A 14,765-nucleotide genomic window follows, 5' to 3' on the forward strand; every position below is an offset into this window, starting at 1 on the left:
GAAGGGGGGGGGGGGGGGCAACACAAAGAACAAGACGTACCTATACAGTACTACTGGTCGTTTCCAGCCCCATACCTCCCTCCGGGGGCGGGCACAGCCAGTGATGGTTCGCTAAGAGGGATGAGGGATGAGGGACGAAGGGGGGGGGGGGGGGGGTTCAACAAATAGGATAGGAAAAGAAAAAATAAAACAGAGCACAAGGTGGAAACAAGCAGAGGGAACAAATAGGAAGCTCGCCGGCCAACCCGTCGGCCAACCAGCCGGCAACGCAACGCAACACGACGCAACGCAGTTCCGTTAAAAGTCAACCCCCAAGGCAAGGCTCACGCACGTACGCACGCACCAGTCCCTGTCCGTCAGTCCAGTCCAGTCCAGTCCAGTCCAGTGCAGCAGTAGTAAGTAAAGAAGCGAAAGCGAAGTAACTAAGAGTAAACGGCGAGTTGAAAAAAAAAATAAAAAAAATAAAAAAATAAAAAATAAACAAAAAAATTGTCGTCGCACCGCAGCCGGGGCAGAATCTCTCTCTCTCTCTCTCTCTCTCTCTCTGACTCTCCTTCGCCCTCGTCAGTCACACACGCTACACGCACAACCAAACGGACAAACCCCCCTCAAGAACACGGTAGAGGAGTGAACAGAGAGAATAAACACGAGAAGGAAGAGAGAGAAGAAAGAAAAAAAAGGGCGTAAAATGGAAAAGGACACAAGCCCCCCGGTCGTCCAACGTGTGGCTTTCTATCTCGTACTACAGTCCATTCATTATATTCGCCTGTCTGTCTGTCTGTCCGTCTGTTCCGTCGCACAAGGTCCCCCAATCCACCGCCGCCGTCGTCGCCGCCACCCCAATTCGCCGTTCGCACGCCCTTTTTTTTTTAATCAGCAGGCCAGGGGAAATCATCTGCAGCTTCCTTCCCCTCCCCCCCCTCCCTCATGTACATACCAAGTTAGTCGGCGGCGGCAGACCGTTCCCAGTCCGGCAGGGGCCCATGCCCTTCTTGACCGAACACTGCGTCAGTATGTATCTTCACAGGGACACGGCCAGACGCCCACAGATGCCACAACATCACAAACCATTCAAGAAATAACCAGAGTCAAAAGATGACACTCAGGGCGGGCACCTTCTCGTCCCGCCGGCGGCACACACGTCTCAAGAGTTGAAAAAAGAAATATAAACCTCACGGCGCATTACAGATCAAGCGTATACTATACTCTCTCTCTCTCTCTTTCTCTCCAGTAGTGACTCTTGCACGGCCGTGCCCCCGTGTACGCATGTCAACGCACCCCAACGCCTCCCCATGTCGTCTCTCGAGTCACATACCCAGCCCCCTTCTCTTCCAGCACGAGTCTTCACACAACGCCCCATGCATGCACCAGACCCACCACCCTTCGGGTACACATGTTCGGCGAGGCGTCGTCGTCGCGGAGTCAAAAAGCGGAGTCGAATTGAAGAAAAAAACGTGGTGTTGCCCTCCCCTGTCCTAGAAAACCATCAATCGACAACGACAACGACAACAGAGAAGCCAGCCAAAGCGGCAAACAAGCAAGTGGGTTTGCGTATGCGATACGGTTCTCGAGGGAATCGGGCCAGTCCCAATGGCCAACACAGAATGATATCAAGGAAGAAAAGACAAGAGGCGCGAAGAATAAAGAAAAGAAGAAAGCGGTCCCAAATATGCCCAGTCCCAAACGTAAAAAAAAAAAAACATCCGTAACACGTCCAAAGCCCAGAGCCCAACAACCGTCGGCCGGCCCGTGGCGAAACCAGTCCCGCCCTTGTCCGAGACCTCCATGGGGAATCTTCCTCCGGCTCAGGAAGCAAAAGTCGTCCAGGTCGTAGCGTGCCTCCTCAATCGTCCACCCGTCGTGACGAGAACCACAAAAGCAGAGAAGCGGAGAAAAGAGGAACGTGACAAGGAGACGTGTGTCCAAACCCCCCCCCCCCCCCCTCTTGACTCCTCTACCCCATCCTGGCCGAATGCTATACACAATTTCAAAGGGCCGTCCAACCCGAAAGCACAGTGCCTCCCAAACCGGTCTGCATGCTTGGGTATCCAGGAAGTCTGTGGGAGCTTAAGTCGTCCCCCAAAAAGGAAAAGAATAAACTCGGGCAAGATACCTCTCTCGTCTCAACCGCCCGCCCGCCCCTCACTTCACGCCACCACCAGTCGAAGCCGCCGGGTGCCTCTTCATTGCGGCTGCTGCGGCGGCGCCCACCACTGCGGAGGGGATGAATGCTGCTGCTGCTGTCCAGACCAGGCTTGCGACGCGTTAGGCCCACCAGGTGTGCTCTGGGGCATGTAGCCCCTGGGTGTCTGATCCGCCGAGTACATACCCTGACTCGCGCCGTATTGCATCCCACCCATGGCCGGGAACGGCATGTTGGGCTGGATCTGCCCGGCGCTGGGCTGTCGGAGGTGCGACGCCGGGGACTGCGACGGGTGCGGCGACTGCGACTGAGTCGTGTAGCTCCCGTACGTGTGCCCCGGGTTCTGCGGGTTCTGCGACCACATATTCTGGTTGGACTGATAGTTGTAGCCGGGAGTGCCCTGGCTGATGCTGCCAGAAGAGCCTGCGGGGTTTTGGAGGGTCAGCAGCGTTCGCAGAGCAGGCACGGGAGGCGGCGCGCGTCCGGCGGGGGCTTCCAGTCTCTTACTTCTCATCGGGGCCTGGCCTAGCGTATTCTGCGCGTGAATCGACTGCGAGTACGGCGCCGCAGTCATCATCATCTGCGGGCTCTGCGAAGACACGACGGGCTGCTGGGCGACGCCCGTGGCCGTGGTGTGCGGCGAGCTCGACGGCCGGCTGGTCGCGGGGGCGGCGTCGCTCGAGGCGACGGGCTGCTGCTGGCTCATGCTCGACGAGGGCGGCTGCTCGTGGGGACGCCGCCAGATGTTCTGCATGTAGTCGTTGCGCATGTCTCGCTGTTGGTTGACATTTCTATTGAATTCGGCGGCGTGGTGCGCCTGCGAATGTAGCTCCTGGATCGGCGACGGTCGCGTCTGGTCCTGGTACGGCGGGCCTGTGATCTCCTGCCGGGGGCCGCCCTTGATGATGCCGCTAAAGTCTCGCGGCCGGGTGTCGCCAAAGTCTGCCCCGACGGTTAATGCCGGCATCCTCGTGGCGTTTCCGGGTGGTGCTCCCATCATACCTGCTTGGACAAGATGAGGCTGTGGAGCACCGGGGTAGGGCCCGGGGTTGTTGTTATAGACAATCTCCGTATGGGGGCCGCTCATGAGCACGTTGTTTTGCGCCTCGGCCGCCTCGCGGGCCTTGGCCGCGCCCGGTCGCTTCTCGCCAGCCGGGTCTGCCTCGGTGAAACCCTGCTTACGCGCCTTGGTTTCCCAGTAGTCGTCGCGAACGCGGCGGCCGTTTTCAATGACGCGGCTACCAAATTGCCGGAACATAGACCGGGCGGTGACGATGGCAATCTGCCTGGACCGGTACGAGAAGGGCAGGATCTCCTGCTGGACGAGGTCGTCCTTTTCGGCCTGGCTTGCAATGATCTTGTAAAGAGACCTGTTCTTGTTGAACAACAGGTACGAGTCCCTGTAGCCCAGCACCCTCGCGCATTCTGTCGCGAGCATGAAAAGCTTGTCGCCTCTATTGGGCACGAGGAACGTCCGGCATCGATAGGTACGTCCGCCGAGGAGCTGCCCGTTGGGCATCACCTTCTTCTCTCCAAACTCGTCGATCTCGCGCGGGAGGTACTCGTCGCCGGTCTGGTTCAACTGGTCTGTCGTGTGGTCTCGGACAGTCGGCAGGGCTTTGAGGGTCGACTTGGTCGGCGTAGTTTTAGGGGGCGCGGCGGCCGCCGGTGCCGCGTAGGCTGGTGTCGTCTGGCTGGGCAACGACGTGTTTGCCGACTGGGGCGTGTGCGGCGGCTGGCTTCCCTGGGGTCCGGCCGGGGCCGGGGGCTGCCCGGTAGTCTCGGATGGCTTCATTGCTCGTAACCGTTTCGGCTGTGACGGGGAAGGACCTGTGTGACGGCGGCCTCGAGTTAGCAAACCCGCAGCGTGAAAGAAGTCAACATTGCAAAAATAGCATGTGCGCTCTCTCGCTGTCTCTCCGTCTCTATCTCCCTATCTTTGTAAGCTCGCTTGCGCCTTGCGCGCATCTGCCGGTCACGACTCGCGGCCTTGCGCGAGTCGCACCACGTAAGCTTGTTCAACATGACGCTTCGAAGAAAAGCGTCGACCCCGCGCGCATCCGTTGTAGTGGACGAGACGAGCGCGCGACGCCACGCGGGTCCATGGCCAGCCGTGACGTACCGTCATCGCCAGGCTGTGGCGCGTCACGGGCATCCGTGGAGCGACTCCGCTTGTGACCGCGGGGCGGCGCGTTCGACAAGGCTATCAAGGTGGGCGGGTCAGCATCGCAGCACGCAAAACGCGGCGAGGCGGGCGACCATGGTGGGCGGCGCGGAGTTTCTGCAGCCAGCTCGGGCGATACGGCGGACGCGACGACAACGGAGGCGCCGCGAACGAGGGACGCGATGCGATGTCTTTTGCGCGCCGGAGCCGTGTCGTCGAGGTGGCGGAGGCGGGAGGCGGGAGGCGGGAGGCGGAGGCGGGGGAGGCGCCCGGGGCGGGATGACCAGCGGCCTTATAGCGAGGCTTTCGCGGCCATGCCATGGTTACTCACCGGGAGAGCTGAGGGCGGCGGGATTGATTGTCGCACCATCGGCGCCGGTTGGTTGCGCCGGATACATGACAGGACGGACCCCGGGGGGGAGGCCAAGACGGGACGGGTCGAGCCAGGCCAGGCCAGCGGCAGCGACAGCAGCAGCAGCAGCGGCGGCGGCGGCGACGATGATGACGGCCGACGGCGACGTGTCGTGAAATAGTTGGGCTGGCAAGCTCAAGGTTAAGGAGGGTGCAGCGGTGCCAGGCTTAATCGTGCATGTGGTTGGCCTGCCGAGGGGGGGCGTGGGCGGAAGATGGAGGCGTGTGTCGGATGGGGCAGTTCCATAACGGCTGAGCCGAAAACGGGGTCAAGCAGAGCAGACGACTGGGCCTGGCGGGCGGGCGGGCTGGCTGGCTGACTGCGCGCCCCAAAGGCCCAGCGAGCGCGCCGCCCTGCGACCGGCAGCCGGCGCCCAGACGCACCGGGTCAGGCAGGCAGGCAGGCAGGCAAGGCAGCCCATGGATGGAGGGAGCGCAGCAAGAGCGAGAGAGGGATGCCGGGGCGAGAAACATGACTGACCGCGCGCGCCGCGCCCCTCCCACGTCGGCTGGCTGGCCAGGACGCGGGCGCAACGAGGCATCGCAGACGACGAAAGCCATGACAGAGAGACAGAGAGGAGAGCAGAGAGAGAGGCGCGCGCGCGCGCGCAAAGGGAAATCAAATCAATACGAAAGCAGCGCGATGACGACGAGCCAAACAAGAAACGCAACCAAATGAATTCACTTGCCTGTGAGCCGGAGCGCCGACGCGGGCAGTGCGCGCGCGAGTGCCAACGGAGCGTCGACGGCGGGCAGCAATCGCAGCGTGGTCGCGGCGCGGCGCGACAGACGCGGGAGCGGCGGCGAGGGCGATGCGACTTGCGAGGAGTTGGGCAGGAATAGCGAGACGAGGCGATTCCGGTGTTGCTGGTTTCGCGCTGGAGCGACGACACACGATACGATGACGACGTAACGCGCGGCGACGCAGGAGCAGCGGCTCAGGGCAAGCAAGGCAAGGCAAGACAAGGACGAGGGAGTGGAGACGGGGGCGGGTGTCGCGCAGGCCAGAGGACGCGAGCCGAGGGGAGCGCGCGCCGTGGCGATTCGATGATTGATTGACTGAAGGCCTGGAGAAGGACGGGTCCTTGAGGTGGACTGTCTGCGTGGGATGCTGGGGCCCTTGACCGAAAGTGGGCGGCGAGACGCAGCGCGTGGATGTGTAGTGGTGGTAGTGGTGGTGGTCGCGGGAGGAGGTGGTGGTGGTGGTGGTGGTGGTGGTGGTGCTGCTTGCTGCTGGATGGAGGTGGTGGTGGTGGTGGTGGCAGCAGTAAGTGAGGGTGAGGTGGGTGAAGGGTGCGTGGTGGTATTTGGAGATGAATGGGAGGGTGGCGGATGAGGTGGAGTGCCGTTTGGACCGACAACGACCAAGACGCCGCCCGTGCGCCAGAGAGAGAAGAGAGTGGAGGTACGGGGGTACCTGATCTGATGATGAATGCCTGGGCGTCCTGCAAGGAAGCGCACGGCCAGGGCAGGGCAGGAGAGGCGGGCGCCCGGAGGGAGGGAGGGGAGGGGGGGAGAAAGGCAAGCAGGCAGGCAGGCTTGCAGGGAGGGTTTGGGACTGGGGCCCAGGGAATGGAGGGGAGAGGGAGGGGAGGGGGGAAGGGATGGGACGGATGAGATGGCCGGGTGGACCGTGGGATGTGGATGTGGATGTGGATGCGGATGGGATGGGAGGGATGGAAGAAGGGGGTGGGTGGGCTGGCTGGAGAATGATGAACTGGGGGGGGGGGGGGCGGATAGTACAGTATGTACTATGTATGTGGCAGGCTGGTGGCAGCAGCAGCAGCAGCAGCAGCAGCAGTATGGGGGATGATGGATGGATGGATGGATGGGGATGATGGAAGAAGAGGATGGGATTGCTGCGAGGCAGGCGGCCGAGGGTAGCGGCCGCTACTACCTAAGTAGTAGGTATGCTATGCAATGTCCTAGAGGTATGCACGCACGCACGCATGTACGGTACGGCACCAGTACGTACGGGCACAGTACGGACGATGTGTGTGTGTGTGTGTGTGTGTGGTGTGTGTGTCGACGTGCGGCGGCGGCGGCGGCGGCTCCTCCTCGACGAGTGAGTGGCAGCAGCAGGAGCGACAAGAGTGGGCACCACAGCGGGAGGAGTACGAAGGAAGTGGGTTGGCTGACAACGACGATGCAAGAGAGAGAGAGAGAGAAAGAAAGTGAGCGAGCAAGAGAGAATGAGAGATGGAGACGAGGGCGCGCGAGGAGACCAACAGCCGCAGCGGAGCCCACCGTGCGTGCCGTGGAGACTGACCCCGACGAGGACAGACGACCAGCAGCAGCACCCACCACCACCCGCCAGCGCCAGCAGCAAGCAGCCTGGAGCCGCGACGACAACGACGACGACGACGACGGACGGACCGACGGATGGATGGGGCACCACGGGAGGGATGAGCTGCTAGTAGCTCCGCCGTTGTGATGATTGTGGAGAGAACTGGCGCGCGCCGACGGGAAGGCAGACAGACAGACGGGGGGGGAGGGGAGGCGGAGGCGGCGCACTGGCGATGCGGAGGGAGGCGCCGGAATGGAGGCGAATATCCAGGCGCGCGCCGACTCGTGCATTGCTGCGTTACGGATGATATTGGTACGTAGCACATTGTAATGAAGCTACTAATCTGGGCGCATTAGCAGTAGTAGTAGTAGTACATACGAGCGGCGGGCTCGCCGGCAACGAGGACGGGGCCGCCGGTCAGTCAGTCCGTGGGTGCCGCAACGGCGACATGACGGCGACGGCAACGGCAAACGGCCAGCAGGACAACGATGACGACGAGTACGAGAATGTGCGTGCGCCTTCCTGGCCTCAACGGCCTCGCGCCTGGCCTGGTCGTCTCGAGCTTGTTGCCGCCGTCTGCTGACCGTCCGCCCGTCCATGCCTCGCCCCCCGCCCACGGCACCATGACGCTCTGAGAGCGCTCGCGCGCCCGCACCTCGTCTTCGCCCACGCTCGCTCGCTCGCTTGCCTCTCATCCATAACTATACAGTGCGCGCGCACGGAAGCAAAAGCTGGTGCTGGCCAAGGAGCCTCGCCATGGACAAGAATGGGGAGGGGCGCCGCCGCCGGCATCTGGTTGGCTGCCATGCCGCAAGCCCCCAGTCAGGCTAAAAACGCAGATGGCCAACCCTGTTTTAGCGGCCTCTCGGCTGAGTGACTGACGGTGACTGATGACTGACGGACGGACGCGGCGGCGTTGGCCTTGTTGGCGTTGGCGCTGGCGCTGGCGCTGGCGCTGGCGGCGGCGGGGTGCGAAGAAGACGACGACGACTGACGACGGCGGCGGGCTTGTAGATGATGAGAGCTGGGGCCAGCTAGAGCTACTAACTTGGTTGATGAGGGGCGACGCGGCGCGCAACCCAGTCAGAGCGCCGCCGACATGGTGATGGGGCGTTCGACAATGGCCAGATCCCAGGTTCGCGGTGCGGCGCGGTGCGGTGCGATGCGATGCGATATCAGCGGAGGGCTTGCCCCAGCTTTGGCGTTTGCGGTACGTAGCACGTACCTACGTGCCTTGGTAGGTACTACCTCAGTGCCGTGGCGATCCGCCGCGTCTTGAAGTATCGGCCATTGATGAGTGCTAGACGCGTCGTCCAAGTAGTCGAGAGCCGTCTGCCGCGATAGAGTAGCAAGTACGACGCCCACCAGGCACGGAGAAACGGCCGCTTCGCTTCAAAGCCTTGTCCCTTGCTTCTCTCCCCCACCGCCGCCGCACTTTCTCCTTCCCAGGCATTCTTGGTATTGTCCCGACCAACCAACCGACAGTCGTCAAAAGGCGAAGCGCAACCCTGCATGGATTGCCGCACACAACATGCTTTGCACATGCACTGGCACCCGTTTTGCTCCCTGTTGCAAAAAAGCAAACAAGCACACAGGACCCCGAAGCAGCAGCAGCAGCAGCAGCAGGGGTCAGCAGGGGTCCCTCGCCTCGAGAGCCTGAGAGGGTCCGGGCCAACCAGCCTGCTCGCCGCTCCCAAGACGGAGGCTCTCTCTGGGTGCTCCATCGGCATGGGGTGTACTGTAAGAGAGATGGATGGGCGCCATGGCTCCCCTCGCCCGCCCGCACCGCCGTCGGTTCGTCCCTTCTGAGGCGCACGTCTGCAAATGGCCCCAAGGTCCACGCATGTGTGGTGTGTAGGTGTGTGTGTGTGTGTGCGCGCGCGTGTGTGTGAGGTCGCTGCGCCATGGTGTTTGCAATGCAATGCAATCCAAGCCCCCGATCTGTGGTTGAAGGTACGCAGGGCCCTAAACTGAGAGTTTCAACGGTGGCTGAAGGGGTATCCTGGAGCGAACCGTGGGGCCGCTTGAGACGAAACCGAGCCTGTATCAGCTCAACCCGTCCGTCCAGCACGGGGTACGTACTGCACTGGATACGAGCGGGGGAACCTGACCCATTTGTTCGTTTGGCGCCTTGAGATGGTCGCGCGAGGGTTCCAGAAGCTGAGGTGCGCGCCAGACGACGAGCCACTGGCGCTGATGTGCTGCATTGCACATACGAACGAGGGCCAAGGGCCCGGGCAATGTCGGCCGCCGGGCCGCGCCCAACGGAGCTTCATGACCGCCGGTACACACTTTGGGCGTCTCTCTCACTCGTGTCGTTTCAACGGCGCTGCCGTCCTCGGTCGTGTCATCGTTGAGGGGTATGCAACCGAATCCTCCTCGGTGGCTGTCGGGGCTGACGTCGCAGCAGCGGGGTACAGTAGCACCACAACCGATGCGCCTGACGGGGGAGGGGGGGATGGATGGGCAGGGCAGGGCAGGGCAGGTACCTCTTGAACGGTACAGTCGGTATGCACATCGTACCTACTGTGCACGTCAACGCACATATACTACTTACACGTGCGGCGGCGCGTACGGTACAGGGCCTGCTTCACATATAAGGCGCGCAGAATGGCCCCTTGCGATGCCAGAGGCGTCATTGACGCTTCCTCCTGCAAACCGATGCCCACTGTCATACCTCTGGCTCCCACATCGCATCGCGCACGTGGAAGAGTCGGGGGTAGGGAGGCTTCGTGCGGAATCGTACTGTATGTACCTGTGCGTCGTCGGGCCCTGCCTGTACCTTCCTTTGAACATGCCCTCCTTCCTGCCTTCCCGGGGAGGGAGCGATTCCCGCTGCTGCTCATTGGCTGGAGAGTCTCTCCGGTCGCGCTTGAGCTGAGCCAGGAGGCCCAAGACAGGGAAAGAGTCGACCGCGGCGTCGCATCATCTGCCTGCCCTACCCCACAATCCAGATGTACAAGTACAGCCGCTTTGCCATTTCCCTGGTACAGACAGGTGATGTTGCTTGTGTGAATATTCGGGCACGGTACGACGTTTCACGTACTGGATACTTCGCGGATATACATCCTGCACTAGTAGTCGAGAAGGCCAAGGCAATCGCGCGGCAGGAAGGAGCCGAGCAGAAGCAATAGCCAACTGGACGCGTGTGGCTTGTAACGCGCGGGTATCCCTCGCAGCACTGCAAGGGGGAGAAGTTACTCAGATCCTACCTCATACAAAGTTACATGTCTTTCCTCGCGCACGCTCGCCTGTCCACGGTTCGTGGGAGGGCAGGTCACTTGCCAGTCTTGAATGGTCGCCATCATCACGACACGATCCGTCCATGTCGGCCAAGTAGCAACGCTTGCCGCTGTGCCATTTCCTGCTTCGTATCAAATGCCGCGCCGTGGCAGAAGTGCTCCGGGGGCATCGCGGAGCCGGGTCGTGTCTTTCTTGGTCAGTCAGGCCAGGAATCAGGATAAGCGGCCGGCGTCTCCGGGCTTCAACAAGAGCTGGCTGAGACTGACTAGCCCGTGGCCCGCCGACGCGGCCGAACGTGATGCAATGCCACGGTTCGGTGACGACGCTCTCCATATCACTCGGCCCTCTGACTGCATGCACTGCAATGCAATGAACTGCACTTGCACTCGCACGAAGCACCGGCTCGTTGCGGGAGCCCCAACCAACCGGGCCGGGTAGCGTCATCGCTTCGCATTTCGCCCAGCCAAAATCGCCGCTGCGCCTGCACAGCCTCGTAAGCGTGCAGATATCCGAGTCGTATGTAAGCTGAGGGCAGCCTGGATGGTTAGCCGCCTAACGTTGCTCCGAGCGGACCGACTCCATCGTTCAGGCATGACTGTTTCACAGAAACTCGGCGCATCGGGCTGACCTTTCAAATAGTATATGTACTTCGTACGTGCGTACGCGGTACGAAGTACTTCGTACCTCGCCGCCTGAAATAGGGAGTCATGACTTGCTCCCGTCCTGCTGGCTGACGAGAGTTATTGTACCGCCCACTGGCTGTGCAGGTCGGTCGATGAGCAGCGACGGTACGAGGCTGATGGGCGAGATGACCCGTCAGTTTGCAGCCGCCTCATTTGCTCTTATACAGACTAGCTGACTGCATCTCTGCGCTTGTCGCAGTCTTTCGGGGTGAGTCGCCCTTGTTTCGTTCAGCCAAGCCCAGGGGGCCGTTCGCCGACACCACCGAACTTAAAAGTCCGGCTCTGCAGCAGGCCAGATCTTTGCCCCGGAAGCAGCTCCCTGCGGCTCCAATCAGGGCGGCGAGCCTCATGTGTTGTCGTGCCGAGACGAACAACGCAGCTTGAGTGCCTCACGGGACTGCGAGCAGCAGCAGCCGGCCCGCCCTGAGCCAACGCCTTCTTCCACACACCTTTTCTCCATCTCCCGTCGACGGCATGGCGGACAGGACCAGGTTTGATGGATGGACGAGGTGAGCTTGTAAAGGCTCCTCGTGGTGATGGTGGGTGGCGGGTGGATGTCCAGGTGGTGGTGGTGGACTGGGCTCACTGGAGGTCGGGACCCATGTCCCCTGGCGGCTTCCTTGCGTCCGCCGAAAGTCTTCCCAAGCTTCCTTTCTTTTTCCGTGTGTGAGATGCGAGGCGTGTGTGAGGTGCGGGAGCGATGCGATCGCCCAACCCCAGACCACACCATGTCAGGCTCTGCCGGCCACCACCACGACGCAAAGAAGGAAAAGGGCCCCCCGCACGCACGCGACGGGGGACCCCCCCCCCCCCCCCTTTTTCGCCTCCCCTCCCTCCCACTCAGTTGGGCGTGCTGCACAATGATGAGATGCATTGCTTCACGCAGGTGCTCACACGCGCTCCGTGTACACGAAGCCGTGCTGCTAACAACCTGCTCACGGGAAACCCTCCCGGGGAGTCGTTGGTGGCTGTCGCGAGGCCCTTCTGCCGGGCTATCCCAGGCAAGCTGCAAGAGTCCGGGAGCTTCTTTTCGTGCTGGCGCTTGTCCGAGATCGAGCAGGCAGGCAGCTGCAAGTCTCGCGCCTCACCCTGTCACCCCCACAAGCCCTCCGCCGGCTTCTGTCAGTCTGCGGCCCTGCTGACGATCGCCCTGGCCAACGTAACGTCCGGGGTGATGCGCCACAACGCCATGGCGAGGGAAGGTCCACTGACGCTAGAGCAAACCCCGACAATAGCGCCGGTTGCTATTCTTGCAGCTCTGTCTCTCGCGTCTGAGCTGGCGGACAGCTTCCTTGCTGGCTGTCGCCCGCTCTGTCATGACTATTGCGCGTATCCTGCTGATGGGACTCAGGAAAACTCGGCTAACATTCTCGTACGTTCGCCGTCTCTGGTTCCCGCTCCCACGACCGTGCAGGGCTCGCCATGCACGCCATGAATCGGGAGCACCGTAGGACCTGTGCCACTTGCCTCCTTCGTCACGGCCGAGATGAAGTGCAGATGTCGTCGACGGCGGCTGGACCCACCGAACATTGATAGTCTGCGGTGTTATTAAAACGACATTGGCAATGAATGGGCCGACGGCTGGGTTCAGCGACGCCAGGCGCGTCACCTTCTGGCTAAAACTTCCCTCTCAATCCCAGCAACCCCTGTTGGCGCGTCACGGAGCACAAGAACCACATTCGGTTGCGTCGGCCGTCGCATGGCGCGCATATCTTCGTCGTTGGTGTAACTGAGCCCAATCTCGAGATGGGCAAGTCCTCCGCTGGGCGTCTGCATGTGAAGCAATCTCATCCACGTATCAGTAACGTTGGCGGTCGCAGAGCCGCGGACTCACCCATGGAATGCACGGCTGCGTGTTGCTTCGGCTGGTCTCATTCCTGTTTTGCCCGGCAGCCGAGAGCCCTGCGTCCAAGGACCTCATGGTCACCGCCCCCCCCCCTCACGGTTCGTGTTTGTCGCGCCCAAGGGCCCCAACCTGCAGATAGTCTTCGTCAGTGTCCGACGCAGAGCTAACAGTCGCTATAATGTGTGTGTTGACCTTCCACCATCGACCAGGGTTCGTCATGACTCATAGGACGAGCATCTCATGTCGCGGACGCCGCCATTCCAGTTGTGCGAAGAGGCCTCTCGTCCATGCACATTGTTGAGCAAGGGTGCCGGTATGTGCGTAACTTACCATACCTTCTTTGGCCCGCCGATCTCAAGGTCAGACTTTGTCTGTGCAAACATCACACCTCGAGCTCCACGGAGTTTATGCATGTCGCACAGCTGCAAGCGCGCCTCGTGAGCCTTGTGCGCGTTCTCCCCCGCATGTAGGGCATGCTGTGCTCTTCGGATGGCGCTGGGAACACTTTTCGACGTAGCATCCCAACACGGTCTGGTTCTCGCCGCCGATGCTGCCTCGTGTCTCGTCCTCCGTCTCCTGGCCGCTTACCCCAAATTTGCCTGTCACACGGACAGATCGCCTTTGTTCCTTGTGGTCCGGACGAATGGAGGCGCTCTCCCAAGCCTGCGAACCAGAAGACGGGCGTCTGTGGGGGAAAAGGCATAGCCATAGACATTGTATCTTGTCTCAACGTTAGCTAGTGCGTCCAACTCATTGCTGCTCCGAAGTTCGAAAGGCTTCGTGCATCGCGGATATCGAAGTGGCGCCTTGGAAAGCCACCACAACTTTCTCTTCGGCGGCTCGTTGGACAATCGCATGCGCCGTTGACAGCCGTAGGGAATCTACATGTGCGTTCCCTCGTTGCAGGTGACACGGTTTGACCTGTTGACGTACACCCACGCCGGTGAGTTCCACACCCACACCATCAGAACAAAATGCCCGTGACGGCGACTGCCGATCCAGATCGATGACTAGGCGGGTGAGAAGGGAGAGGATTGATCAAGGCCGAGTTGGTCCAGGCCGCAGCATGAGCAGCAACGGCTATCATCTGAAGCCTCGTCTTTCGACACCTGTCGACAGCTTGTCGCGCAGTTGATCTGAGGTACTTCCAAGATCTACAGTCAAGTCCCAAGACATGTCCTCCTGCTTGGTTATTCGGACCGGTGACATGGTTCATCCCGTTCTTGCATGACGCCGGGCACGCAACACCCAGCCGGCCTAAGTCCAAAGCCGATGATGGCCAAGGCTGGCACCTCGTCTAGTTTCGCAACGAAGCCGGAGAAAGACAACGCAAACCTGTCAGGTCCTACGTCTGTTAAAGATGGCCCTACGGCAACACTGAGCCGTGGCGAAGTCCGCTATCGTAAGCGCGGCCCGTATGTACGTGACAGTACTAGTCCGGGGCATGCCAGTTGACTCAACTTGGGCGACCTCCGTCTCTAGGGACAGATGATGTCCAACCGATACTCGACATCTTTCATTGCGTGTTTCTTGAAACTGTTCAACCTGCCCTTGTGTCAGTAGCCCCTGGGGGTTTGATGGCGTCGTGCTGAAGAGGGTGGCGTTTGTCACTGCGCTATCGACACCGCTCCGACGAAGGGGAAGCATCCCTGCTCATGACTTCAATGGTTTTCACCGCCAGGTTGGTATCCTGAGGTGCCAACCTGTTGCATCCAGTGTTGCTGCTTGGGCGGAGTGACTGATCTGCCAAGCCATCCTGGAGTCTGCATTCAACCGGCGACCGGGCCTGGTCATGCGACGACTGAGCGAAACAAGAACGGGATATCCCCAGACCCAGAAGCTTTCGGCGTAATATCAATGATATTGAGGATACCATTGGCTGCCAGCTATCACATTGATCATGTGGCCACCATCCTGCGTTCTGCAAATCAAAGGCCCTGCCACACCACGCCCGCGCCGACAGGATGCAGCTGTCGAACACGGGGTTG

At 61.0% G+C, this 14,765-nt stretch overlaps 1 protein-coding gene across 1 annotated transcript; it reads right to left on the reverse strand.

Moving 5' to 3' along the window:
* Positions 1-1,949: 1,949 nt before the first annotated feature.
* On the reverse strand, positions 1,950-6,438 carry JDV02_001614 (uncharacterized protein). Its single transcript, XM_047982557.1, has 5 exons — positions 4,639-6,438; positions 4,266-4,346; positions 2,651-3,973; positions 2,330-2,566; positions 1,950-2,254 (listed from the first exon to the last, which is right to left on the reverse strand). Exons 1-5 carry the CDS (start codon positions 4,703-4,705, stop codon positions 2,184-2,186), a joined length of 1,779 nt encoding a protein of 592 aa, XP_047838523.1. The 5' UTR covers positions 4,706-6,438; the 3' UTR covers positions 1,950-2,183.
* Between the last annotated feature and the right edge of the window lie 8,327 nt (positions 6,439-14,765).

Source organism: Purpureocillium takamizusanense, chromosome 1, assembly GCF_022605165.1.
Source record: "Purpureocillium takamizusanense chromosome 1, complete sequence".
Taxonomy (NCBI): domain Eukaryota; kingdom Fungi; phylum Ascomycota; class Sordariomycetes; order Hypocreales; family Ophiocordycipitaceae; genus Purpureocillium; species Purpureocillium takamizusanense.

Coding starts and splice junctions, on each gene's coding strand:
- JDV02_001614 (XM_047982557.1), bottom strand. CDS start 4,705: ATGTATCCGGCGCAACCAACCGGCGCCGATGGTGCGACAATCAATCCC. Junction 4,347..4,638: donor CGCCGCCCTCAGCTCTCCCG/GTGAGTAACCAT, acceptor CCACCTTGATAG/CCTTGTCGAACGCGCCGCCC. Junction 3,974..4,265: donor GCCACAGCCTGGCGATGACG/GTACGTCACGGC, acceptor GCCGTCACACAG/GTCCTTCCCCGTCACAGCCG.